The following is a 25,951-nucleotide window of genomic DNA, read 5'->3' as shown; positions in this document are numbered from 1 at the left end:
TTCCAGTCCAGGTTTTTTTATTTGACATACCATGCAAAAGTGCCAGACAAATCCAGTTTGTTTTTTTAAAAAAACAACTTTATTAATACTTTATTTTGTTAAAAAAAACAGAATATATAAAAAGGATATATTTCTGAGTTAATTTACAGAGAATAGCTTTTGCTTCAGAAAACAGAAACAAATCGCTACTTGCACAATGTGAAAAATAAGTCCTTCCCCTGCAGTGACTGAGCTTAATCGAGTCAGCATCAAAGAAATAAAAGTTTTCCTTTTCTTACCAGAAAAAAAGTCTGTGGAAAGTTTATAATAAACACGACGTTGCTGCTACATTAAGGCCAAACCCTCTAAAGACGTGGAAAACTTCCTTGGTAAAGTGACAATGTTTTTTTTTCTTCTTAAATAGTCTTTGAAATTAAATAAAACTTGAAAATGAAAAGCTTTTCAAAAAGCAAGCAAGTATTGCACAGACAGATCTCCTAGTACCCTTTAAAAAATATCGAAAAAGGAACTCAATAGTACACCCTTGAGAAAGAAAGAAATGTATAGCTGAGGTTTTTAGAGGAAGCAGCTGCTGTTGGACAAATTCCTATTTTGTGGTACTAAGTCTAGAATAGAGCAGTCAAAGTGCTCCTATTTTGTTCTCCACTTTATGTTGGCATGGAGATACAAAATGGAAAAGTGCATCAGTCTATGAAACAGACTTGTTGTTTTGGAAAAGTGGCAGTTAATAACCAAGTCCAGTCTTGGGGGCCGGGGGGGGGGGGGTTGTGAAAGTAAGATACTGCATTTCTCATTCAAGGTCACAGTTCTAGTTGGCTAAAGGAACCCCATATAACCCAGAGATCACATAATACTGGACCATGGCAGCCTTAGCACCCGATTAGTATGCAATGATACACCCCGAGCAGCTGCTTAGCCTCCAAATAGAAATTGGTATAGAAAACATGAAAAACAACAAATTGAATATGGATTAAAAATGGATTTCACTCATTCACAAATTCAGTTCTCAAATCCAAAACGGAAGCTTTAAAATGTCAAATAATTAACATAAAGAGATGTAATGTGTTAGGCATTTCTAAGCACATACCTTTACAATATGGTTCTGGGGCTAGGAGTCTGATATGGAACAAAGTAAAACAAATGAAACACAAATTCAAAAAATAAAACAATGCATTTCTATTCTGTATCAGGTCAACTGATGCAATAACTTAAGGACAATAAGAGCCTAATCTAAAATCATCTTGTGGCAGGGGCTGTCTTAAACAAAATAAGATTTGGACAGATGACATGCAAACAAATACTAAGAACCAAACAAAACAAAGTGACAATCCAAAGGGCAATAACAATAAAACATGCACACACACGAGGGATTTGAGTGCGCCCATCTTTGAATATGCTCACGAGCTTCTGAATGTTTGGTAGTTCTTGGATACCAGGCAGGAAACACAGATGGACGAGGAATGTTTGTCTGGCTGGTTTTTTTCGTCAACGTGTTCATAATGGAGTTTTGGTGGAGTCGTCTTTATGTGTGGTAGATCTTGTGCTCGTACTCTGTTGCGGGGCAGCTGTGAGGAGAAGCCAGTTCTCTGTGGATGGGCGCGGGGATGCTGCGGTGCTGGTGGTTGTCGGTCAGCGTCAGGTTCAGCAGGCTGGTGCACGTGGGCAGGTAGACGTGCTGCACGTGCTCCACCTCAGACCGGCACACAGGACATAACTGAGGAACAGGAAAAAAAAAAGTAGTAAGCACCAGGTGTTTGTTTTTCTAACATCTTTGAGGTGGTTCAACTAAGAAGTGAACACTTTTAGTGTTTAGTGCAATATCGTGGCAATACAGCAAGACCTCAAACACACATTTCATGGCTTCGTCCGAGAAAAATAATAACTAACCCAAGAAAACAAGGTATCAAGTGTGTCTAGACAAATCGGATCAACGCACATGTTCGCAGCAGATATGTGACAGGAAGCCAAATGAGTCAAAGCCAGCAAAAGTTAAAAGTGCAAGCTAAGAGAATACGTAACCATTATCACGGTAACCTGCTCTGATCAAATGAGTTGTGGAGAGGACTTTCGACCGCCATCAAGGCAACTAATGAGTCACCACTCCTGTCATCTAACCAATGTTAGACTGAAGGTCACGCTGACAAAGCTCCTTCATAACACCAGCTAATATTGAAATCAGGAATCATTGTATCGGATTGCTATGATGTGAAAACTGTTTTATTAATCACGCTGAAAGCTGTGTAACTTTCCTTATTGCCTTGAGTTTCTACCGACTCATAACCTGGGTTACGTTTCTTAGTTGAGTTACTGGAAGTAAGATCTGCCTGGCTGCTATAATCCCTCCATAAAGACTCACACACACCATCTGCTTCCAGAAAAAGGGGCAACATTTAGCTGATTAAGTGTGTGTGTGTGTGTGTGGGGGGGGGGGGGGGGTCAGCGGAGGGCAAGCAAAGCTTTGGAAGTCGCTCAGGACTATAAAAAATGATGTGTAGCTAAAATTTTAAGTATGATTAAAGAGCTTACGGTATACTTCGGAAAACAAAGCAAACTTCACTTTAATGAAGAACTGCTTGTAAAGGCGGTGTTGACATCAGCAGTGGTAATTTCTTAGTGAATATGACATGGAAATGCTAACCACACAAGTTACAAAGCCCCCCTGTGTGGCTTATAAACCATCTCATCAGTCTTCCCCGGTCTACACACACTGAATAAGGGTCTCACCTGGAGCTGATTTGCGCAGGTCTGGCAACACACCATGTGGCCACAGGGGCAGAATGCAGCATCTATCTCCTCCTCGCAGCAGAGCATGCACAGCAGAGCCTCCCTGAGCTTCTGCAGCCGCTCCTGAAGGGCTCGGCTCTGCTGGCAGCTGCCGCAGTCCAGCCCCTCATCCTGCTGGTCGTCTCGGCTCGGGGAGCGTGAAGGAGAGGAGCGCTCGCCGCTGCCAGAGCCCATATCCACGACGCCCGAGTTGTAGAGTGCACGGCGGGCTTGGTCGTACACTTCCTTGGAGGTGCGCCGGATGTCGAAGACGTACTTCTTGCCCAGGTTTATGTTTTCGTTGAGGAAAAGGGAAGCTAGGTGGCCTTTAAAGTCCCTGCTGTACTGCATCATCACTGCGTTAGTAACGGTGTCACACCTAGAAATTAAATAAGATAAGATGGGATTACAAAAATGATAAGATGTGACTTCTACAGTCAGCAAAATCAGAACATTTTACAACCTCGTCTTCCCCAAACTTTGGAGGGAATGTATGTTTATTCAATATCCCTTTGCACTTTCTGGAAACAACTAATCGTGTTGCGTGCCACATTCACTGCTATGAGATAAACATTTGCTTCTGAGCAAGCAGGAAGAAGACGTTACTTCCAAAAAAAAAAAAAAAAAATCTGCAGACTGAGCCAAAACCCATCCCTGAAACAAAAGGACAGGGCTGTCTTTTGTACCTTTGTGCCATTGTGACTGACTGACAACAATTTCATAGCTCAGCCATTTGAATTGTTCCTGCTCACTGCAAAATTCAGACGGACTCAAATCTCTCCAACTCAAACCACTAAAGACTGCCCAGCACAATCTCCCTGTTCACGCACACTGATCAGGTCTATTACGGGTTTAATGTGTCCCACTTTGCAGAATTTGTACCAGCAGTTAGTCAATGTTTACAATTGTGTGTGAGTGCATACTCAGGAGCAACTACGTGTCAAATAGAGCAGAACAAATGTGCACACAACACATTTAAGGTCAGGTTTTTGAATAAATAACAGCTGTAGCAAAGACCGTAAACAGACGTGAAGACAAACAGAACTCTACTATCCTAAAACTTATTTTAATTATTATCTTGGTTCACCACATGTCTAAAGTTGGCTACTCTACAATCCCTTTAATTTAACAAGGCAGTGGAACAGTGAATAGTTACTCAAAAGTGACTTAATATATTTGTACAGCTATAAAGCCTTAGTCATTGATCTGGTTTTGAATACAATAGGTTTTTGTCTCTCACCTGTAGAAGGCATGGGTCTCTGTAATGGCTCGGTACAGACCACTGGCTGCCCGGTTACTGATCAGCTTGAACAAAAGCACCACGCTGTCATTTGTGTCCTTGGTTACCGTCAAATACACACTCTTCCCCGACTGGGTTGCAATCTGGATGATTGGATAGCTTATTCTAAAGATGAGGCAAAATAAGAGGAAACCATTACATATTGAATATTCTTAAATAATTGTTTTTACCTGCGACATGAAAAAGTACTATCAGCATAAAAGTTGCATTTGTGTAGTTGAAACATACCTGTTGACTAAGCTGAAGTCTTCCTTGCAAATGGCGATACCCTCAGGGCCAACTCCGATGGCAAGCCGTTGGCCATTTGCGTCGCGCGCCCAGTGCCACTCCACGCCGTAATGCTCCAGAGAGGACACCAGCTGCAGGGCCTGATACTCCACCGAGCCCTGGCTCAAACCCTCCAGAGCCTTGTGTCTAGAAATGATGCTGCACAGGGGAGACGGTTGGCGAAAGAATGGAAAAAAAGAAAAACCTTTTGAGTTTATTCAGCTTTAAAGCTCAGATTGGGAAAAACATTCTCTGACAAGCTTTATCATACAGATCATATTGTTGCCATGGAGCAACCGGTGTCTCGGGAGTATTAAACGAGCAGGATAAATAACACACTAGAGTTTTTGAGCTGTCAAAGTTAACACGCCCTCAGGCAGAGAGCTGATGCTAAAATGGTTCTTTCTGACAACTATACTTATGAGGTCAATACTTGGGCAGCTTAGCTGAATGCTTGTTTTAGCGATAGTAAAAGCCTGATTTCCACAGACTGTCCAGGATAACTGCAGTACAATTTGAGTTTACGCTTATTACTTTATCAAGGTTGTTTTTTGGGTACCTTTTCTGTATATATAAAAAAAGAAAAACTGCAGCATTTGTTTTCAAAACTTAATGTAAAATGCCTTTTACTCTAGTTATCCACAAAAACTATTCTACCAGATGTAATAAAAATAATTGTTGGGATATGCATGCACGTGCAAACAGCTCGGAGGTGAGTGGAGGTCTAGCAGTGAATGGCAGTGCCAGCTGTTTCAATGCAGCGCATGGACAAAGAGTTTGTTATAGCAGTTTGGGAGAGGAGGCTTGATAATGTATTATTTAAGGGTCTCCGTGTTTAGGGAACTGTGCCATGTGCACAACAAATGGTTTTGGTAGCCGCGCCAAAGGCAGCCACTAGAAAGTGGAGACACTGCGGTAATGCTTCGATAAATTCATAGAAGTTGCAGGTGGGACAGGCATTGCTGTGTTTACCTAATGCAATGCGACCTATGTGCTTGGACTCCAAAACCTTGCAGTAGTTAAACTCTGTTATCCTATTCCTGTTTGCAGGGAAAACAGTCAAGGTTTACAGTATGGAGGTTCTTTTAGTGACACTATGCAAACACATACTATCTGATCTCCTGTCAGCTGCCGTTTGACTTACCTGTGTGTGCGTAAGAAAAAAAAGACACACTGTGTGAGATATACCCCTAGATAAGGTCTTTCACCTCTTTACTACAAAAATATTAAAGACAGCACTGTTACATTTTGTGTAGCATTTTGTTGCTTTTTGGTTACTCAGGATAGCATTTTGATTTCTTACATGTCCTTATTTCCTTGAAAATCAGCTGCAACATCGTATCATCTGTGACCTGTTATTTACTTTTCATCCTAGACTGTCTCCCTTAGAGATGCGAGGGGGCAGAGCTTTAGGAGGGAAACAGGTTTTAATTATTAACCACGGCTTGTTATCTTGTACTTTATGTATAGGGGCTATTCATTATGTGTTCAAATTCCAGTTGTCTTGTGTAACCAAAAAAAAAAGTGTTCCAATGTCATAATTGGTGGTTTCAGATCAGGAGAGGATTTTCATTACAGTAAGATGTGGAGAGAACAGAAGTGTTCTGGGCCAGAAATGCCATAAAAAAAAATCTACACTTTCCCTGCTTTTCTTTGCAATGTAAAGAGTGATGTACCTGTTCATAATGGCAGTGCTGGGATCCTCTCCACACAGGTCAGAGTACCAGTACTTTGCTGTGTTTTGGTTGTAGTCACCGAACTCTGCCTGTGCCAGGAGTGAGCTCAACTCCTCGGCTTGTTCTGAGCCCATTCGTAGGTGCCCGTTATGGAGGTCCTCCTTCACGTGCATGAAGAACACGTGTCTGTCAGACAAGGAGAAGATAAAATTGGTCAAATACTAAATCTTTGGATTGCCGTTGTCATGTAGTCGTTTAGGTTAATAAATTCAACAAACTAAGGCAATGTATATCTTAAAATATAACGTCAGATGTCCGCCATTGTGTTTCTTAAGTGACTTTGATGTGTAAGTCAGGACATCTACAGCACACAGTCCAGAGCAGGTGGTCATTACCGAGCCAGAATTGCCCCACAAGCGCCAGGGGGTGTGTGTGCAGCAGAGGGAATTGCAACTGTGATATTTGGTCAGTGGCCACAAAGACACTTTCTCTTTTTCAATCTGTTCCTCAGAACACACTTCAAGAACTTCCTTAAGTGTGTATTGACAGCTCCAAAAGTGGAAGTGGAGAAAGGGAGAGTAGTTGTAGTATTGAGTGGTTTCTCCCAGTAGGGGAAATACTTGGATTTTTTACATGGTGAGTCAGAAGGCAAAAGTGCTCGAATTGTATCTGCTGGGCCAATCAATGACCTTGATAAGTCCGAAGTTGAAAGCAATAATGGAAATGAGTTACAATGGCTGGCATCCTGTCTATGTGTCTCGGTGGCTTGTAGTCAAAAATGTAACCTCACACATACAATATGCTTATTTCAAGACAAGCCTCCACTAGACTTGTTTTGCACGGGGAATTATTGTTTGGGAAAAAAGCTGTGTTTATTGGGAAAATAGTTCAAAGATTAATGTTTGTCAAAAACAGCAATTGTTACAGTTTGGGCTGAACGAATAAATGAGAACATTGAGTTTTGGTGTGGACAAGGAAAACAGTTAAATGCTCAATACAAATAAACAACGGCAGATCCTTTTCATTGTTTTGACCAGAAGATGTGAGGAATTCTTTCCTTCTAGCAGCAGGAGACAAAACGTCAAAAGGAGTAACACCCTGACTGACTCAATCCTTCATGAAGAGCGTTGACCTAGAGTAACCCAAACTGATCCTTCCTTGAGATTACCCATGAGACCTAAGAAGATATTCTTAAGTCAGCTGCTTCTGTGACTACAAACCAGTCCAACAGCTTGTAACTGAACTGTTGTTTACTGGCTAAGAGTCTTTTGTTTCGCCAGTAGACTTCAGTTCTTTCATTTTAACATCCTGGCTTTGCCATCTGTTATTAGCTCTAATATAATCAATTACCTGAATTGCCAGTGCAGCAGTGCTGATGCAAGCAGTGACCTTGTGTAACCCTGATCTATAGACACTCTAGCTCAGACATGACAATGACAGAAATTAAAGTATAATGTTGGCTCACTATGCAGACAAGAGTTCCAGAAAAATGGCTGTATATGTTTTCTGCCTACCACATCCTGATGTGGTAGACTAAAAGCAGAATGCGACAAATGACTTGTTATTTCCGGAAAAAACTCCCATGGGCAACAGTTCTCTTTGAAGCATTTTCATTTGTGCAAATCAGGTCACACCATGACTGAAGGATATTTTAGAGGGACCCTTTCAGTGGAGGGGGAAGTTAGCACTCATTGCACCTTTTTATTAAGTTAATATGAACTCATTTTGTTTTGATCATTTAGAAAATGCATAGTGTTGAGAGGCCTCGTGGGAGCTGCAGGGGGGTCAGGAACAATATGGAGTTGATGTTTCCTCTGTCTCCTTATGGGACTCAAAGCCAGACTCTTGAGGGACAACTGTTGGCATAAGAGAATATGCACAATTGTGTTTTGCAACAGCTTCAATATGCAATAACAAAGGCACACCTCATCGAACACACATTCACGTGCTTCCAAGGAGCAGCAACAGTAGCAAAAGCAGCGATGAGGCACACAAACAAAGCCAGTCTCCACCACCCCTGCTAAAGCCAGACCATAACAACGAAACCCCATAGCTGTCCAGCCTCAGGCATAACAAACACTGCTTTGATATGGTGTTAAACATCCCATTCCCTCCAACGCGCACACACACACAAACACTGATCTCTATTGTGTCAGGCCCAGCAGGCATCATGTGATGAAGCGCTGCTAGTTAGCTACCTGCCTGATGCAAACAATAGGTCTGCCTCGAGTTTATTACAGGTTACTAAAGGGCAAGCTGCGTAGGTTACTATAGTTCATGCAGGGATTGGTACATGAAAATACGGGTTACTGTGAAGCTGAGCAAGATATTTATATCATAAAAACCTTCCTTCAGAATGAGTCCTGGCTTGTTGTGGTGTTGTGACACTGACTGGATATGCATCATAATTAGTGAGGAGTGGAATGTACTTATGTACAATAATGAGGAATATGTCATTTTGTAAGTTTATACTTGAACTCAGTTACAATTGAAATATTGTACAATAACAGCTTAGTTGGTTAATTTAGCCAATTAAAGATCATTATTGGCATCCATCAACATTAAGGTCATTTTCTTGTTATTTTTGCATTTTGTACTTGAGTATTTTTACAGTGTTATTAATACTTTTACTTAAGTGAAATTTCTGCATACTTCTTCCACCACTGATGAGCTTTGACCCTCAGCTGCTCCACTTTACCAACCTTCAGTGACAATGTGGACTATTTTCCCACCAGGCTGCTAAGCAAGACGTCTGACTTTGCATTCCTGGGTTGACGCGGGAGCCCACATGTGTAAACAGGTGATTGTGTGCTTTTGCTGAGCTTCCAATTGTCATTTGGAAGAAATCACCAATTACAAGCTGTAGAGTGGAACAGGTTAACAGGTTCGGCAACTGAGGTAACTTTAGTTCAACCATAGCTGTTCCTGCCTGACTTCCCTGAGGCTGAATGAGATCCATCAGATAACCTGTCTGCCAAACACCACATACACATGACAATCTGCAACACACAGCTGCTTCACAAGCAGAGGGTAACAATTTCTCCCACTGAGGACCCGGTGAGGATGTAATGCTACTGTAACTGCTCTCAGTACAAGCTCAGTGCAGCAATGAAAACTCCCACAGAACTCTTGTTATGATAATAAGAAGGGCAACAGTTTTGTACAGATTAACCTGCTATCTTCTGCTGCCTCTATATTAAAGCAGATAGCTTCACCTCAGACAACTGTCCCAGTCTATTTGACTACTGAATTGCTGCCTCAGCATTTTCAAGGTCCTTCCTACACTCAGGGCTTTGGGGAGACTGCGGTCCATAAATCTTAACTCTCTCGACATGGTGGTTGAGATAGATTGGTTCACACAGAACTCAAAGACTTTAGCCTTAATCTTTTTGAAATGTTTCTCCAACCATTTGAGGCAAACTGATCTGAAGTGACTGGATTTGTCTGGAACCATTTTTTTATTCTGACGAGGATAAACAGTCACATGACTTGAAATCTGTCTCTTGTTGGGACATGAGGATGCCATGATGCATCAGGATCATAGTTTCTCAGCAGCTAGACCTCTCCTTGGTTATTCAGAGCATTGGATTCCCCATGTCAAGGACTAACGCACTTAACTACAAAGACACATACACATGCATCATGATAGTCATCTGTGAACCCTGCAGTCATCATCGCATCATTGCCTGATTCTTCAGACTGGCCAGACAGATGGAACACTGTAAAGTCAGTGCCCTACTTCGGTGTATTACACTGAATACATGTCACTGCTTTGTCCTACAAGGGAGATAACCCATCATCAAAGTCTTAAGAGGCTTACTTATTCACATTCATAAATAGGAGGGAAAGCTAACAGTAAAGGAGAAATAAATGTTATTCAAAACAGTGGTTGTAGTGGAGAGTGAAGTCATGTGAAGTGCTGCAGCAATTCTTGATTGCCTGGCTGGAATAATTTAATTAAAGCAGGCCTGAACCCTGAAAACAAAATGTTTTGAGAATAGGTCAGTGGCTACAGAGTTGAGCTAAGGAGATGAGATTATTCCAGTTTTTCCATGGATTGATCTCCCAAGTCTTTGAACCATTCAACAAAAATATAATCCCATACTGCAGTCTCCATTTTAAGCAAGTCAACATGTGACAAATCTTTGGAAGTTTTGTATGCACACACACAAAAAGGGAGGAATCAGCGTGGGTTTTCAAGTAAGACCGGACACTCATTACCAAGTCAACTAAACCCTCTCTAGTCTGTTCCACCCATCTATAAAACCCATTGTCTCATTTTTATGTTTTCTGCCCCAATTCAATGTCTATTCCCCGAGTAGGCAGAATGTCAGCCTGTTCATTTCACAGAAGAACAAAACTTCCCCAGAAACTGAAACCCAACACCTCTGCCTAGAGACTGCACCTCAGCCAATCACCAGTAGAGTTTCAGACCTTATCAGTCGGGCTCTCAACAATGTGGTTTGTAAGCAAGTTAAATGACACTGCCATGAGCTGTGTGCTGTGAGGTTACTAGCGGTCAATGAACTATAGTAGAGCCTGTGGAATATATTATCCTGTGGGGCGGGCTGAATGGAAAGTCAAGACTATAAAATAAAAAAAATAAAGTTTTAAATTGTGTTTTTACCAGAAAGTTGCAAATGTCAAGCAATAAATATCATGTGCCTTTACTATGTTTGAACAGAAAGCTATACAGAAATAAAACAAAGAAGCTGTTTGTATGCTAACTGCCTTCTGTTACAGACTGGTGCTCTGTACTGCATGGTAAAACAGTGATTAAAGTGCTGCTATCAAATTCTAAGCGTGAAACAAAAACAACTATTCTATTGTTCTTGGGAAAGGTCTAATGTTATGACTTCAGAAAATCAGGGTAGGTTACTCCAGTTCACAACAAACGAATGAGGAAACAAACTTAGGGCTGCTAAAAGCTACTTATCACGGATGATGGAGCATGGCAATAAAAAAAAGGGGAGGTGAAGGCCCAATGGTTTCTTGGGTGATCTTAGGCTTGATTGTCTCTAGCCTGCAACCGTGAGTTAAACATTTTTAGCTTATGTGTGACCTATAAAATGTTTTTACCACATAATTTCAATTAAGTTAAAACAAATATGAGGAATCGTGCTGAATATCAAGTATAATAATGTTACTCTCCAGCTGCAAAAGATTTGTAGGGCTGCTGCATTGTATTACGATTATTAATGTAATTGTTTGTTGGTAAAAAATACTTTTTGTCTGTTGAACTATTCTACAAATGCTACATTAAGTTGAAAGCTATCCAATCCATTCACTGTGGGAAAGGCAAGGAAACACCCTGGACAGATCGATAGCCTGTTGCAAAGTTAACACGCACATTTACCTCTGCCGAGCCTCTAATACCACTGACCTGCATGTCTCTGAACTGCCTGGGATGATGTAAGAAGGAAGGAACACTATCCTGTGAGAGCAATGACATCAATAGAGCAAAGGTGTGGAATAATTTCCAGCACTGGGATTCAACTATTAGGTAAAAATAATATCCTACTTAGGTTAATAAGTGTCTTGTATTTTAGTTTTCTTGATGTTGGGTTACTTATTAGCGTCTGCTTTGTGGAACAAGGAATTCTTCGAGGGAAAAAATCAAATACAAAATTGTATGCAAATATATTGATATAATTATTCATATTTAAATAATTATTTCTCAGTGGTTAAAACTCATTCGGCTCCTTGTTTAGATTTTAGTTAAACATAAGTTCAAACCTCGGGGCGGTAAACAGGTAAACAATCAGGACCTCTAATAAAGCCTGTAATAATAGATTTGCCCTTTCAGGATATCCAATGTTTGCCTGATCAGAATGTTAAATACGAGTGCTAATGAAGGGAAAACATGCACATACTTAAACCAGAGGCACTCCTGAGCAAGTGGGTTTAAATTATGCAGTTAACACAGGCTGTTTTGTTGAGGCCCTTGGGCCAGAATACCTTCACCAATGAAAAGTGTTATTTCCTTCAGTGAATGCGTCACAGAAACACAGAGCAAATCAAATGTGTTTACACAATATTTCAGAGAACAGTTTTCGTTTAAGATGAAATTAAATGCTTAAGCTAAGACGTTGGCAGCATCTTTCAGGGCAAATGTCAAACTACTTGAAGGTTAGCATGGCCATGTTTCATTCTTCGTTTAATATGGCACCTACAGCTGCACAACAGAGAGGCTTGGAGAGGAGAGAATGCCCCAGTAAAGCCAATTTAATGCATTTGCAAAAAGTGTTTACATTTGCAAAGCCAGTTTAAAAATACTATTTTATAAAACAAGCTTGGTAGAAATGTGCGAGTGAGAATCTTGGGCGATCAGATTAGGAAAATAGGTTCGTAGAAGCAGAGGATACAGCTGCCATGGACTCAACTTAAGATGTGGCCTTTTTTTCCAGAAGAAAAACTAAACCTAGGTGAAAAGTTTATATAGGTATTACATAATCCTATAATCGTACATTTCATAGTATTTAAACCCATTTCCTACACTCCGTAGGAAATGGGTTTAAATACTATGAAATGTAGGATTGATCCTGGATAGTGCAATTTCCAGCTTAAGTAGGCCCTGCAAACAGGAAAATAAATGTACACAAAGTACCCAAATATTCAGCTGCATGTGAGCAAGAACATGCAAGTGACCTGCGAGGCTTTACGCGGAAGGAGAGTACACAGCAGCTTATATAAGCAGCTCTGCGTGCACAATGCACTGCAGGTTATATAATAAGGCCTATAAGAAGTGCGCTGAAAAAGAGGCCTTCTCCACAGCTCAACTGAGAGTCGTGGTATCATGCAGTACCGTTTGCTTTGTGTACATTGACTCCCGCTCACAGTCACTTTCCAAATGCTCATGCTTGGTTTTAACTTAAAACTCATTCACAAATTGACATTGTTTGCGAGAGTAAATAAGGCATCGTGTGGCATATCTAAATTAACAACAACTTAAGAATTGGACTCATTTCAAAAAGGCATTTGAATAGCAACAATGTGTAATGTGTTTGCCATTGCCAGCTCTGGAAGCATGCCTGCACTCGGAACAAGTTGCGTGGAGGCAGTGGCAGCCAAAAGTAGGTCAAAGGTGACTGCAAAAGTAACATGTTAAATGGGACCTAAAAGAAGAGGAGGAAATAAGCAGCAGCAATGCCATGTTTCATTTCACAACACTTTTAAAGAGATATAGCAGTTTCTCTAGACCTGTTTTTTCCCCAAAGTGCCCCTGCTGTGTTTTGTCAACATCTTGCCCTGTGTTGAGCTTGCTTATAATCACATCTGAGCAGATGGTTGGCACAAAGGCTCTGCCAAAATTAAAAACATAACTTGACAGCATGTTGGTGTTTGCCATGTGTGAGTATTTATAAGCAGCAACACTTGCTTGCCATCTAACATCTTTATCTCACCTTTTTTTGCAAACCCCATGACCCCCCACCCTGCAAGCCATCTGTTGATAACCCCTGCTAATCTAGGGGAGCTCAGAATGCAGGCAAGTGTCTTCAACGATCACACTCTCCCCCCTGCCTTTCACTTTTTTCTTTAACAAAAAAGAACAAAAAAAAGTAGAATATAGGCCACAATAAGAGAAACAGCTGAAGGAGAGCCAGTGGTGAACTGGAGAACAGAGCTTAGCAGAATGCCAGGCAATTACTAGCCGAGGCAGATACATGTCGGTTTAATGAACCCTTCTTGTGGCACGCTGTGTTTGTGTGTGAAAGAGAGGGGGCAAGAGCAGCCCACCAAAACAAATTCCCATCCAAAGTCTGCTCTCCTTTCACATCTACGGTTCCAAGCCTGCGGTATCAAACAGTGGCGGCACCACCTGAGGTAAATATAACATCCACAGCATCACACCAGACACCGTGTTAAGCGGGGTTTTGGGCAGTTTCCGAGAGCAATTTCTATTTATAACTTCAAACAAAACTGGGGTCGCGAAAGTCAGGAATTGGACTTGTCAAGGCTTTAAATATTTTTGTTTCCTCAAGCAAAGAGAATTGTGTATACTGCTAGGGGAAGTGTTTTTTGGTTGGCTATTGTGTTACTGAAATAAATATAGCTGTTGCAAAATATCTCTGAAAGATCACAAAAAACCATATCTGTAAAATGTATTACAGATATGATGTAGAGACTCATATCGAAATATCCTATGAAGGAAAAAACACTACACACAGGCCTATCTCAGTTTCCATAGATCATCTGTAAAAAAAAAAAAAAACTAAAAGTGGAGTGTGCTTTTGTTCAGACAAAAATGGCCACAAACAATTGAAAAAGAAAAAGCACAACAAAAGTTATTTGGAGTTGAATGGGGGAACTGACAGAGGTCCTGGCTGTCAGACAGAGGGTCCCTGGGAGCAGATGCAAAGTGACACAACCCCCCAGGGCTGCTGGATCACATTTCCTGCCAAAACGAACTTTAGTAACCCCGGCTCGGGGAAGAGGTTACTACAGGGCATTCTACTGTATTGTACACACAGTGACTAGATTAGGCTCTGGAAACTCTAAGAACGGGTTTGTTTTTCCTTCATGTGCTCATTATTCCATGTCTTATGCATTCATAAAAAGTGTTTCAATAAAAAACAGAATCCAGATTTTATTTCTGGATAACTTTTTCAGAGAAGCGATTCAGCCAATATGAGATAATGCTGAAAACAGGAAGTGGAAAATGTATCTGTTCATAGGCCCATAAACAAAAGTGAGGACTTTCATGTTGCATGCAAACCAAGTCTGTGCAAGCACGGGAGCTGCTAAACTAACCTTGTCTGTTCCTGCAGAATGAGATGGGGCTCCACAAAGAACTTGACCCGCAGCCTCAGTCGACACGGCGTCACATTATCCATCTGCTGGCAGATGCGGTTCCTCAGATTCAGCCACAGGTTCTCTCCTTTGCTGCCCGTGAACTGTAGCCCAAAGTAGTCTGCTTCAATTATGCCCAACTTTCTGCAAACCTGAAAAGAGATTAAAGAAATGGGTCACATAATGGATAATGGCTCTTATCACTGTTATTTGAAGAGTGTATGGGACATCAGACAGAAAGCTTTATAGTTTATTTGACTTTACACTGAAAATGTTGATGTTTTATAGCAGGCTTGAATATCCTTGAATAGGACTATACATATTGGCTTTAATCTCCCAGTGTAGGGGGGCAAGAATCAACACATTTCCCAAGAATCAATAAAGTTTTGCAAGATTTAAGAGGCGGAAGAAGACAGGGCTGCTTTTATCACTTAGTTCATTAGGATTTCTGCTCCCCCGGTGCTACTCTCACACAGATGAATCCCATCAATATTCTAAAGCACACGATAGGATGGAAGTAAACTTGGAGGCTCTCCCGGGGTAAAGGGGCTCATCAAACCCACAATCCCACGCCCCCTTAGCGGCCATGGGGTTATTACATAACTACCGGTGGTGGTCTGCAGGGAGCCCGGAGGCTGAGATAAAACTCATTCATACCCACGGCAATATGCCATGCATTTGAAGTAGCTTTTTCTAAACGTGGGAAAAAAACAACTTAAGGCTATTGCTGTAAGGGAAAGTTCGCATGCAACCATGTTTATGTCCACTTTGGAGGGAAAGAGGTACATGTAAGCAAGCAACTAAGTTTCAGAGTAGCGAGAACGCTGAGTGCCTACACAAGGCAGAAGAAGAGTGAACTCAAGTAACCTGGAAAAAGCCATCTGCCTCTGACTAAGCCATGCAGGTAAGCGACAGCAGTGTTACCCCAATGCATACAAACTTTCCTACATGCATTTCAAGTCGTGCGTTTCGACTATGACACGACATTTCAAGGTTTCTTTGTTCGGAACAGATGTTTGTTTTTTTGCACGATGAGCTTAGGAGAACATTTTGTTTCCGCGTACCTATGTGCAACAATAAGCCTGATGTATCCATCGTTTTTTTAAAACAGATTATATTCACAGCGAATGTTAAGTCAGACAGAAGATACATCTTATTTAGTAATAATCGTCGTTTAATTTATCTTTTTTTTTTACCAGCACATTTGAGTCAAATTATCAATTGAGCTGAAGTTTAGGAACATCTAAACTTTCGCCAGGCAATAAAATCATCGCAGCCAAGCCTGACAATGACAATGCATTTTAGAAAAGGTATTATATTAACAAAACGTGATGTGTACTCCACCACAGCTTACCTTATTCAGACAGTCCTCACCGTTCGCCTTCGCATCAACTTCCACTTCCATCACCACCGAATCCGGACGAGTAACGTGGCAGAGCATTTTGGCTGTGTATTCTGCTAATCTTTGGTGTGCCACCTTTTAAAAATAATAAAACACTTCTCGAGCCTTCTTTAAAAAACCCTACATCAAGCCTTCGTCACTTGCATAGCCCTTCCAGTCCTTGTGGCGAATCTGGAGCCACCAGCTGTAGGCTATATCAATGAAATGCCATGCACGGCTTCGCCTACGTACAGCTATCCAATAGTGATGAGTTTCACATATCCACTGAAAAATGTAAACCAATCAGAAGTCGCGTAACAGCCGCACGCTTCTCAGGCTGGATCTCACCTCCCGTGTGAGGAAGGAGTGCACTGCGCCCTCGCCTGGCTCCCCAGTTGCGTGAATCTAACGGTTTTTTTTCCGACTCACCTGCTCCTAAAGAATTAGACATTTGAACGACCTTAACCTTAGGGTTAGTGTAATGGCTTGTATAAGGTTTCCCCTCGGTTTGAGTGAATAATGTATAAGAATGCAGTCCAAAAATAGCCACGTGAATGGGAAAATAAGCTGCATTGCTACTCTGTCCAAAGCTTACATGAATGTTTAATGATGGCGTCCCGGTTGGCTTTCCAAATCAACTCTTTCCTGTTGTGTAACCCCCTTTGTATCCCTGAACTGAGGTCACGTTTGCTTGAATAACACTTTTAATTGAAGTTACACTGTTAGAAGGTTATCAAAGGGCAAATATAATAGGTAACGTCAACAGTCTCTAGATCCAAGAGAGACTTTGTTGTAATACGGTGATTGGTGCTGCAGAGAGGAAGAGCAATCAAATCACAATGAGATTGTGATGAAAGTTGTTTGGCATCCACACAAGTTTGTTGAACTTCCAACCTTTTTTTCCAAAGTTTCACCCTGGATAAGGAATCACTGCATTGTTGTTTTTTTCCTACCTTGGCGAGTAATCAATTGACTGATTTATGAAGAGCAATTTAATAATTAGGTGAAAAGACACATTTCAGCTGCATCCTTTCCACAATGTGGAACTTTTTATGATCAGTTATTTGTCAACAGTGTTGTAATTTCCACAGATGAAGACAGACTAGGTCAGAAGACACTGCAGAAAACTACAGGCAAACACTGAGTCATACTTACTCTGGGGAGGCAATGGCATAGTGTTCAGCCAAGCCCTGCGTTTGTCTGCCAGGGGACATTTTAGGGTAAAGGCAGCATGCCTCTCCATATGTTTCTACTCTCCCACCACTGCATTCCTGATGCAGCATCAGTGACTTCGATACAATCACTTCCTCATTCAGTTACAGAATTAAAGCACTTAGAGATGACATCACATTTACATACTGCATTTGTGACGTCTTTTCTATCTGGCTGTAGAAAAAAAGGAAGGCTGATAAAACTGCAATTGGATTTAAAAAAGGTCATTTATAGGCAACTTTGTTTTTTCTGCAATATCTTGGTGTTTATTCAGGTGTATCAGGCTCTCTAAATTCTTCCTATGTGAGGGACTCTTATTGTTCCATCAGGGGTCCTGCATTCATTCATTTAAAATCATAACAATCTCAAAAAGATAAGTGATGTGTTTTTAACAAAGCTGAGGTGAATGATCAATCTTGCCAATCCAATGAGCACCAGCAATTTGACTATGACCTAGTCATGATCCTGGAATTTGTAACTTTGAAACAAAACCTTATTTACATTTCAATATTCATCATAATTTTTTGACACCGCAGAGGAAAGTTGACAAACCATTGAGGGCATGAAACTTTACATTTTTATAAATAGATCTAAAGTATTATGTGTGGTTACTTGCCGTTGGAAAGATGGAAGAGAAGAGAGCTCAGCTGATACTCAAGCATATGTACTGCAGCAAATAAACATTGAAACCAATTTGAAATATTCAGCATTGATTCTCAGATTCTTTTCAACACTTTGGAAACAAAGTTCAATCTCAAAACCAATTCATTACGGATCTAGTTCAAATCCTCCTATCTGCTACTTATCTGGGATCATTCCTGTGACCCTCTATCTCGTACTGATATGCAGCCCTGTATACACCAAAATGGACTCACCAGATTTTATCAGCTGTTACATGTGTGTCTTTCTATGTGCGATAAGGTCGGCTGGTCTGGAGTCTGCGGTGGCTGGGGCCCCATGTCCCCGAGATGATGCAAGAAGGTGTACGATGGACGTGATGTGCAGTCTGAGCAGCCGTCCTAACCATAAAAGGAAAAGCAAGGAAGATAGCGAGTGACCTTACAACCGCTGTCGACGTGGGACAGGAGGTACTTTCTGAGCTGGCAGACAGACGCCCACATACACGTACACTCCTATACTTTACACATAGAGCACTAGGAGGTACACACAGGGTCTCTGCGCCCAAAGACCTTTCACTATATAACAACTTGTCTGCAAACATTTATGTTTGGACAAGTATATGCACAAATACATTTTCTCATTAAATAGAAGAACATTGTTTCGTATATTTCTCTATATTTTCTTGCTACAGTATACTACCCTCTATTTAAATCTTTATTTTTGTACACTTACAGATTGGTGAAACACTGCTGTGTCTAAATAATCACATCAGCATCTTACAAATGTAGGTACCCGTACATTTACCTTGGTACACAATTATACTTTGAGAACAAAAGGAAGAAGAATAAGAATAATAGAAATAATTTGGAATACTAAAGCATCAGTGACTGCAATATGAACTAGAGTAAAATGAATAGTGGAAAAGGAAAAACAACATTTATCTATTAAGACTGCCCTTTGCACATCTAGGTCAATTTTGGAAGGCGGGCATCTTTTTTTCACCATCTGCGCTCTCGCTCACACAAACCATTTTCAGACTCCTGGTTCGCGGCTAGGTATGACATCATGCAATTTGACATCACTTCCCTTTGAGGCAAGTCACGGCTCACTCGAATCGAGCGTGAACACATAGACATGCAGGGGTTTGTGTGTGTGTGTGTGTGTGTGTGTGTGTGTGTGTGTGTGTGTGTGTGTGTGTGTGTGTGTGTGTGTGTGTGTGTGTGTGTGTGTGTGTGTGTGTGTGTGTGTGTGTGTGTGTGTGTGTGTGTGTGTGTGTGTGTGTGTGTGTGTGTGTGTGTGTGTGTGGGCACATGACAACACAGCGTCATCGCTGCCCATCTCCATTGCTAAAGCTGTGCCTCTTGAAGCAGAGATTATGTCAGAAAGTGCCATGCTAACAGAGCTGCGGCTGTTGTTGTTGTTGTGATAGTGATTACATTTCTCTTTTCGTTCCTTTCAATCTCTTGTAAGCCGAAAGAAGAGCAGCAAAAGGCAGCTGATATATTACGCAAAAGCAGAGGCTTATTCAGCCCAAATATGAGGAGAGGCCAGAGGGGGAGTAGCTCCTTTGAGTCTGAAGAAAATCAACGGTCAACAGATTGCAAAGATCAGTCTTTGCCACATGGATGCTCATCTTCTGAAGATTCATCTTCACATTCAAATGTGGAAGCAGATCATGCGATGAAGAGGAGTCAGAGGTTCAGCAGCTCTTTCAGCTTTGGAGAAGCTCATCAGCTACAACCAGAGAATGTGGACAGAGAAGAAAAACTGTTGCCAGCAAACTGTAATGGAGTAACAGAGCTGCTGGAGGCAGAATTAGCAGCACATTGCATACTATTGGAGAAACAGGGTGCTGTTTGTAACTCAACTCAACCTCAGAGGTCAGGTTCATTCAGGCCTCAGGAATTATGGCTGGCAATGACAAGATGTCTCTCCCTCCGATGGCCTCCGTGTCTGTCCATCAACAGACAAAGTACCAGGAAAGTAGCCTACCATGTAGACCTTGACCAATCAGATGGGACTCTGTCGTCAGTCAGCTCGGAATCCCCCAATTGGAGCTCTTCAAGTACATCTACTTCTGATGAAAGAGAAGCGACATCGGCGAAACACGAGAAAGAGGAAGTCCGAAGCAGAGGGGTAAAAAGTGGTCCGCCCCCTTGTCGTGGCGTTTCTCGATCCTCCCCGAGAATTCCAAGAGCCAGACAAGTTGCAGACTCTGTGTTATCTTCACTGATCCTGGAGAAAGAAATGTTTTTGAGGGTTGAGCTAGTAGATTCAGGCGATGAAATAGATGATTTACGCTACCGGGCGGAGTGGAAGCTGTCCGAGAGAACTAAGGAACTGGCAGAGGGAGTCTGGCTCTCTCGAATCCAAACAAAGTGATGGATTGACCTATTAAGATAGAGGTCTGGTTGCCTTTGATGGGGTAGACTTTATATTATTTACCAATGAAGGTAGATTAGATATTCCAACCATCATTTAATTGGTTATTATGAACATCTTATCTTAGTGTGACTGCTGATTGGAAGTGACCTAGATTCCAATAAATAATCAGTAAGATTGATTTTGGTGGATGGTTGTGTAAACCGGTGTGTGCTGATATGAATGCCGTGACCGTAGCTAACTAATTAGAAATGCTATTTTCAGAAACACTGCAAAGTCGGTGCTAATGTTTGTTTTTCCGCCTTTCTGGTTTCCTCAGAACATTTTATACATGGCTGGTTCCATGTGTGGGAGGCAAGGGAGACATAATAGAATTTGTCATGAAAATATGAATAAAAGCCTGTTTGTGTTCGAGTTGTATATCTTTTTTAAAGAGTATAACATATACAGTTGAAACGTATGTTGGAAACCCTCACTGTCTGATCATGCTCTATTACCTACAAAACGTTATGTGTGTGGATTTTTAACATTGATTTAGTTTCTCATGCTTTGTCTGTATGAACATGTTTAGATCTTATGGCAAAATGTGATTTATAGGGATTGTGCTTTGGAAAACTAGCAGAACAGCAATGTGTTTTCATACAGTTACCAAATAAATTCAACACAGATTACTGTCTAGGCCCACATTAAAATGTCACGGTCAGTGTGCGCCAACAGTCTTCAGTAAATCCTACTGACGTGTTTTAATTCATTTGCTGAATTTAGTTTTCAAAAGTCTCCGACAGCAAGTTTAATATCTTCTGGGGTTGTGTGAGTAGGAACATGATGGGAATTATTTAAATGTGGTTCATGTCTGTCAGAGTAACTACATTTCTAAAATGCTTTAACAGCCTCTCTGCTGAAGATAATTATGAGTAGGATTTTATCAAAGCTCAAATCTAACAGCCTTTCATGACAACATTATGAAACAAAAGACATGGAAATAAAGTAATTTCCTCAAATCCTGACAGTCAAGCTGCTAGGCACCTTTTGAAGCCATAACATGCAATATGACTATGTATGGTTCATGATTAATAATTGAAGTGCTATCATTAATGCGACTTTTCCAAACAGGAGCAACTTTTAGAATTTCTATGCTTGCCTTTAACCTTTTTCAACCCTCATGCAAATGCTTCAATACTTTTCCCATAACAGAGCTATGCTTTGGCCAAGGTGCAAATTAAGGATATGTGCATGGTTTGTACATTCTTGATCTTAAGCAGTAGTATTACATTCGACTTTACCAAGGTATGAAAGTAAAGACGTTAAACAATGCAATACATGTTTGATGTGCTACTTCATGGCTGGCATAAGGGCTAACTCCTTAAATCCAAACAATAAACGAAAACATTCATTTATTTCTATTTTTCTCATCCTGATTGTGCTGCTGTACGAAATTGGAGCATATTTGCATTGAAGACTTGGCATGAGGTGCAGAGGCATAGAGAGAGTTGCTCGGCTTGACTGCCAATGCCAGTTATCATCCTCACTGTAATGAGAAGGGCTGCGGAATTGCGGATAGAGAGATAATAGAGTATGATCAACAACATTGTTTAGGTTATATATTTTTGGAAATAAACTGTGGTAAATGCATTAATTTACTGTCAAAATTAAGACATCTGGCCCATTACAACATGTGGGAGATGACTACACAGGAGGTAAAAACAATGTTTCCATATTTGAATAAATTGAGAAAAAGGGAAGAAAGAAGTCTCATCTGTTGTGAGCCAGGAGTTTCATCCCTAAAGCCACAAAGCTGGCAACCCATCATCCCGCATGACAGCCTCATTAGGCTAATGATACATGTACCACCGACAATGACAATGTTGTAGTGAGTATTGAATAATAACTCCATTCCTTTTGGGCAAATTATGATTAAATACTGAATGTGTGACTTATCATACTCATTAAAGAGTATTGAAATGAGAACAAAATAGCTAATAAAAAACAAAAAATGATAAGTATGACTTCTAAAGAGAACTTAAGTTGTATGTATTTGACATGTGAATTTATTCTGGCAAGTATTTGTTTAAGTTATGCCAGATCCTCTGGTACTAGGTCATTAAATAAAAGTTAGATACAGATTAACATCTATTTACATAATCCCTGTAGAGAAATCCCGCTGCTTTAAAGCCAATCCATAAATATAGGAAGAAGCTGTTGGCTTTGAGCCTATTTTTAATATTTTTATGCAACACCAACAAGCGGTCCAAGCTCCTAAACATTTAACTTACTAAAATAATCTCATCCTTAGTGTAGGTAATTGTGTTGGACAGCATCCTAGATGAAAAAGGTAATAAAATGACATTTCAAAGTCTAAACGGCATGTATTTTTCATACTCTTTAAGTAACCAGTTATATTAATGACAGAACCTCCATATAAGGTGGTTGCTTTTACAATGTAAGGTCACATGTCCATCAGCAGAGGGGAGTTTCTTACAGTGTCAAATGTTGTCCTTTGTCAGCCCTCACAAACTGTTCTTTTCCAGTCTTACTTCTGAACATAATGTCCCTACTGACTGTGCCTTTGGCTGGCTCCAAAAAATCACCAGCCTGACCTCCAGCTGCAGGAAGCACTCAGAAGATTTAACAACACCATCACACCCTGGCAATCATCACGACTGCAGGAGTGAAAGTGTTCATCATTTGTCTTCCAAGAGCAAAGCAAAGAAAGGCATGTTTCTCTTTCCCCTGTTCCTCCTCTCAGTATACAAATGCTTTTGTAAACTATGTGCTATAAGGAACCGTCCTCAAAGATGCTTACATAACACTTTGATGGGCTGCAAATCCCAGCAGAGGACACATGTGTTAGTCACCGAAGGACAAATATGACTTCATGGACATTTTAGGTCTTAGGTGGCTCGCTACACAGTAATTGCTTTATTTTCCTGGCCTTTTAGTGAAATTCTATTAAATTTAAAGCTTTTTCCAAAAGCTATAATCCGAAATGTGAGCCCACTGCTTTAAAAAATCATTCAGACACACTTCAGACCTCTCTTGGATTATCTAATGACCACAGACACAATGTAGGTAGGAAAGCAGTCTTACATACTTCCCTAATGTAAATATTTGTCTGCGCCTGTGCTGAAACCACAACTTCTTGAGGAATGTAAAATGAGAACTGAAGATCTCTGTCCTACTTGACATACCTTAAATATATTGGATAGGACTACTGTTTGTTGAGGTGGTGATTCTTTGCTCACAGCTAACAAGTCCCAGATCCGTTTCCATGTGTGGGCCTACTTGCATGGTATTAGTCTTCATATGAATTTGTTTTAGTTTCATCCTACACATGCAAGTCAAATTCAGTGGAAACTTCTTAATTTTTCACACAGTGTAAATGTGAGTGTATATGTGTCAGGTCTGTGATCGATGAGTTCTCAGGCTGTTTTCCCTCTTACCATTAATTTGGACGACAAATAAGATAAATATTGTAGTTAAAAAGGACTTTTACTGCCAATCATGAGAATGGGATTGTCAAGAGGAATCGACAGAGGATTATCATTTTCATGTTCTTTTCCATATCTACATTTCCATTCAATTTTAACAGCATGCAAGAAGGAATGAAACACTTATTATAATTGGGCATATCAGGAGGATGTAGACAGAATATTTGAACAAATATTTGAATTGGGAAAAGTGAAGGTTTGTTTTCTGCAGGTTCATTTGTATGGATTTTGCTTGGAAGTTACATAATCAGCATTTCCTTATTTGCACCTGTGTATACATTTTTAAACAAGGAGAGAGTTTCATTTGTGTCAGTAAACAGAGGTTAGTCCCCTTCATCCCAGCTCACTTGGCTTCTTTATCTATTATAGATGTATCTTGCGTGTGAGTGTGTGCTCGCTATGCAGGCAGATTGGCCTCAGGGCCTCAGGTGTGAGCTTTCTGAAGTAAAATACCACAGCGGGACTTCCGGTAATGGCGGGGTGCTGAGAGGCTGCGAGAGACCAACCCTCCTGACTATAATTCCTTAAAACTTTAAAATTCTACTCATCAGTAAAATATTATTTCTGATTTCAACAAATTAGTGACAATGTCACAAAAGAGGAGGAAGGCGGCTGCCCAACAACAGCAAAAGCGAGAGAAGGACACCGAAAGAAGGCTTTCTGAATCTGAACATGAGGACGTTAAAGATGGCGAGAGCGAATCTGAAACTCATGACGATAACCCCACAAGTAGCCCCAGTACTTCGGATGTCATGAAAGCTATACAAGGAATGGAAAAGCGAATTACAGATAAGATAGATGGAGTACTGGAAAGGGTCAAAGAAATAACTGAAAGAGTTGAAGAGGCGGAAGAACGCATCTCGGGGGCAGAGGATGAAGTAAACCAACTGAAAACTCGCATTAATACTCTAGAATCCCAAGTGAAGTTGCTGCTAGAGAAAGTGGACGAAACGGAAAATCGGAGTCGGAGAAACAATGTGAGACTAGTAGGCTTGCCGGAGAACGAAGAAGGACGAGATGCGTGTAAGTTTTTAGAAAGTTGGATTCCGTCAAACCTAGAAATGAAGGATACCGCGCTAGCATTGGAACGAGCACACAGAATCGGTCCACGGCCTGAGGCAGAGAAGAACGACGTCAATACCACTCCACCTCGACCGAGAACTCTCATTATGAAGTTTCTTAACTACAGGCAGAAGGAAGAAGTGTTGCGGGCGGCCAAAGCTAAAGGGACAGTAAAGTATAAGGATCAAGCAATCCGATTCTTCCCCGACGTCACCGCTGAAACACACAAGAAACAGAGGGCTTTCGATGGAGTGAGACAGAAGCTACGGCAGAGGGGAATTGATAAACATCGTGTCATCTTTCCTGCGCGACTGCTCCTCACCTACGACGGGAAAACCAAGCTGTATGACACTCCTGCCGAGGTGGAGCGTTTCATGGAAGGACTGGATAACTGAGAAAGAGAGGTGTCGTTTAAAACCGATTTTTGCTATATCCTGATTTTTGTCTGCAGTTGTGTAGGCTATGTTAAAAGTATGCTTAGTTAAGAATAGTTAATGCAGACGGACTGATCACTTCTGATAGTCGAGGATTTTTTATTTATTTATTCTAGTTTGGAATATCAGCCGATTTTGTTTTCGTTTTTCTTCTTTCAGTCTTTGATCTTTTTTCAATGGTTGTCTGCTAGATGGCCTTTTTTTGTTGTGTTTATCCAAAAGGGGATAATAAGACTGAAGCCTAGTTTGATTAACATAGTGTAGCTATTCTGAACAAAGCTCTGAATTATTCTCAGATTGAGAAAATATGATTTAAATTATGCTATCTACATTTTAAGGCGTGTGAAATTTGAAGTTTTATCTGGTGAAAATTTGAGTAGAATAGTAAAAGGTAAAGGGTTGTGTGAAGGTAGGTAAGTGAGAGAGCCAATCAGTAGTTAGCTCCTCACGGATGTGTGGATCTAATGTACCCATACAGGGAGCAAACACAGAGGGGGGAGGGGGGATACAGAATGTAAGGGTTTGTGTGAAGGGACTTACAAGGTTTAGCTTGAGAGTCTTGGTTTGTGTGGTGC

At 40.8% G+C, this 25,951-nt stretch overlaps 2 protein-coding genes across 2 annotated transcripts in view; one reads left to right on the top strand and one right to left on the bottom strand.

Annotated features, from left to right (window-relative positions):
* mylipa (myosin regulatory light chain interacting protein a) lies at positions 1-16,406 on the bottom strand. Its single transcript, XM_063898875.1, has 7 exons — positions 16,151-16,406; positions 14,758-14,948; positions 6,007-6,192; positions 4,292-4,489; positions 4,004-4,168; positions 2,725-3,142; positions 1-1,714 (listed from the first exon to the last, which is right to left on the bottom strand). Exons 1-7 carry the CDS (start codon positions 16,235-16,237, stop codon positions 1,523-1,525), a joined length of 1,437 nt encoding a protein of 478 aa, XP_063754945.1. The 5' UTR covers positions 16,238-16,406; the 3' UTR covers positions 1-1,522.
* The window catches only part of dtnbp1b (dystrobrevin binding protein 1b), a 65,954-nt gene continuing 55,525 nt past the window's right edge, over positions 15,523-25,951 (top strand). Inside the window, exons 1-2 of the mRNA XM_063898881.1 lie at positions 15,523-15,700; positions 18,311-18,477. The gene's annotated coding sequence lies outside the window, so the exon portion shown is untranslated. The remainder of the gene's footprint in view (positions 15,701-18,310; positions 18,478-25,951) is intronic.

This window comes from Eleginops maclovinus, chromosome 13 (genome assembly GCF_036324505.1).
Source record: "Eleginops maclovinus isolate JMC-PN-2008 ecotype Puerto Natales chromosome 13, JC_Emac_rtc_rv5, whole genome shotgun sequence".
Classification (NCBI taxonomy): domain Eukaryota; kingdom Metazoa; phylum Chordata; class Actinopteri; order Perciformes; family Eleginopidae; genus Eleginops; species Eleginops maclovinus.
Note: the sequence above shows the minus strand (reverse complement) of the source record. Positions and strands in the feature narration are given on the sequence as shown.

Coding starts and splice junctions, on each gene's coding strand:
- mylipa (XM_063898875.1), bottom strand. CDS start 16,237: ATGCTCTGCCACGTTACTCGTCCGGATTCGGTGGTGATGGAAGTGGAA. Junction 14,949..16,150: donor GTGAGGACTGTCTGAATAAG/GTAAGCTGTGGT, acceptor ATCTCTTTTCAG/GTTTGCAGAAAGTTGGGCAT. Junction 6,193..14,757: donor ATTCTGCAGGAACAGACAAG/GTTAGTTTAGCA, acceptor CTTGTCTGACAG/ACACGTGTTCTTCATGCACG.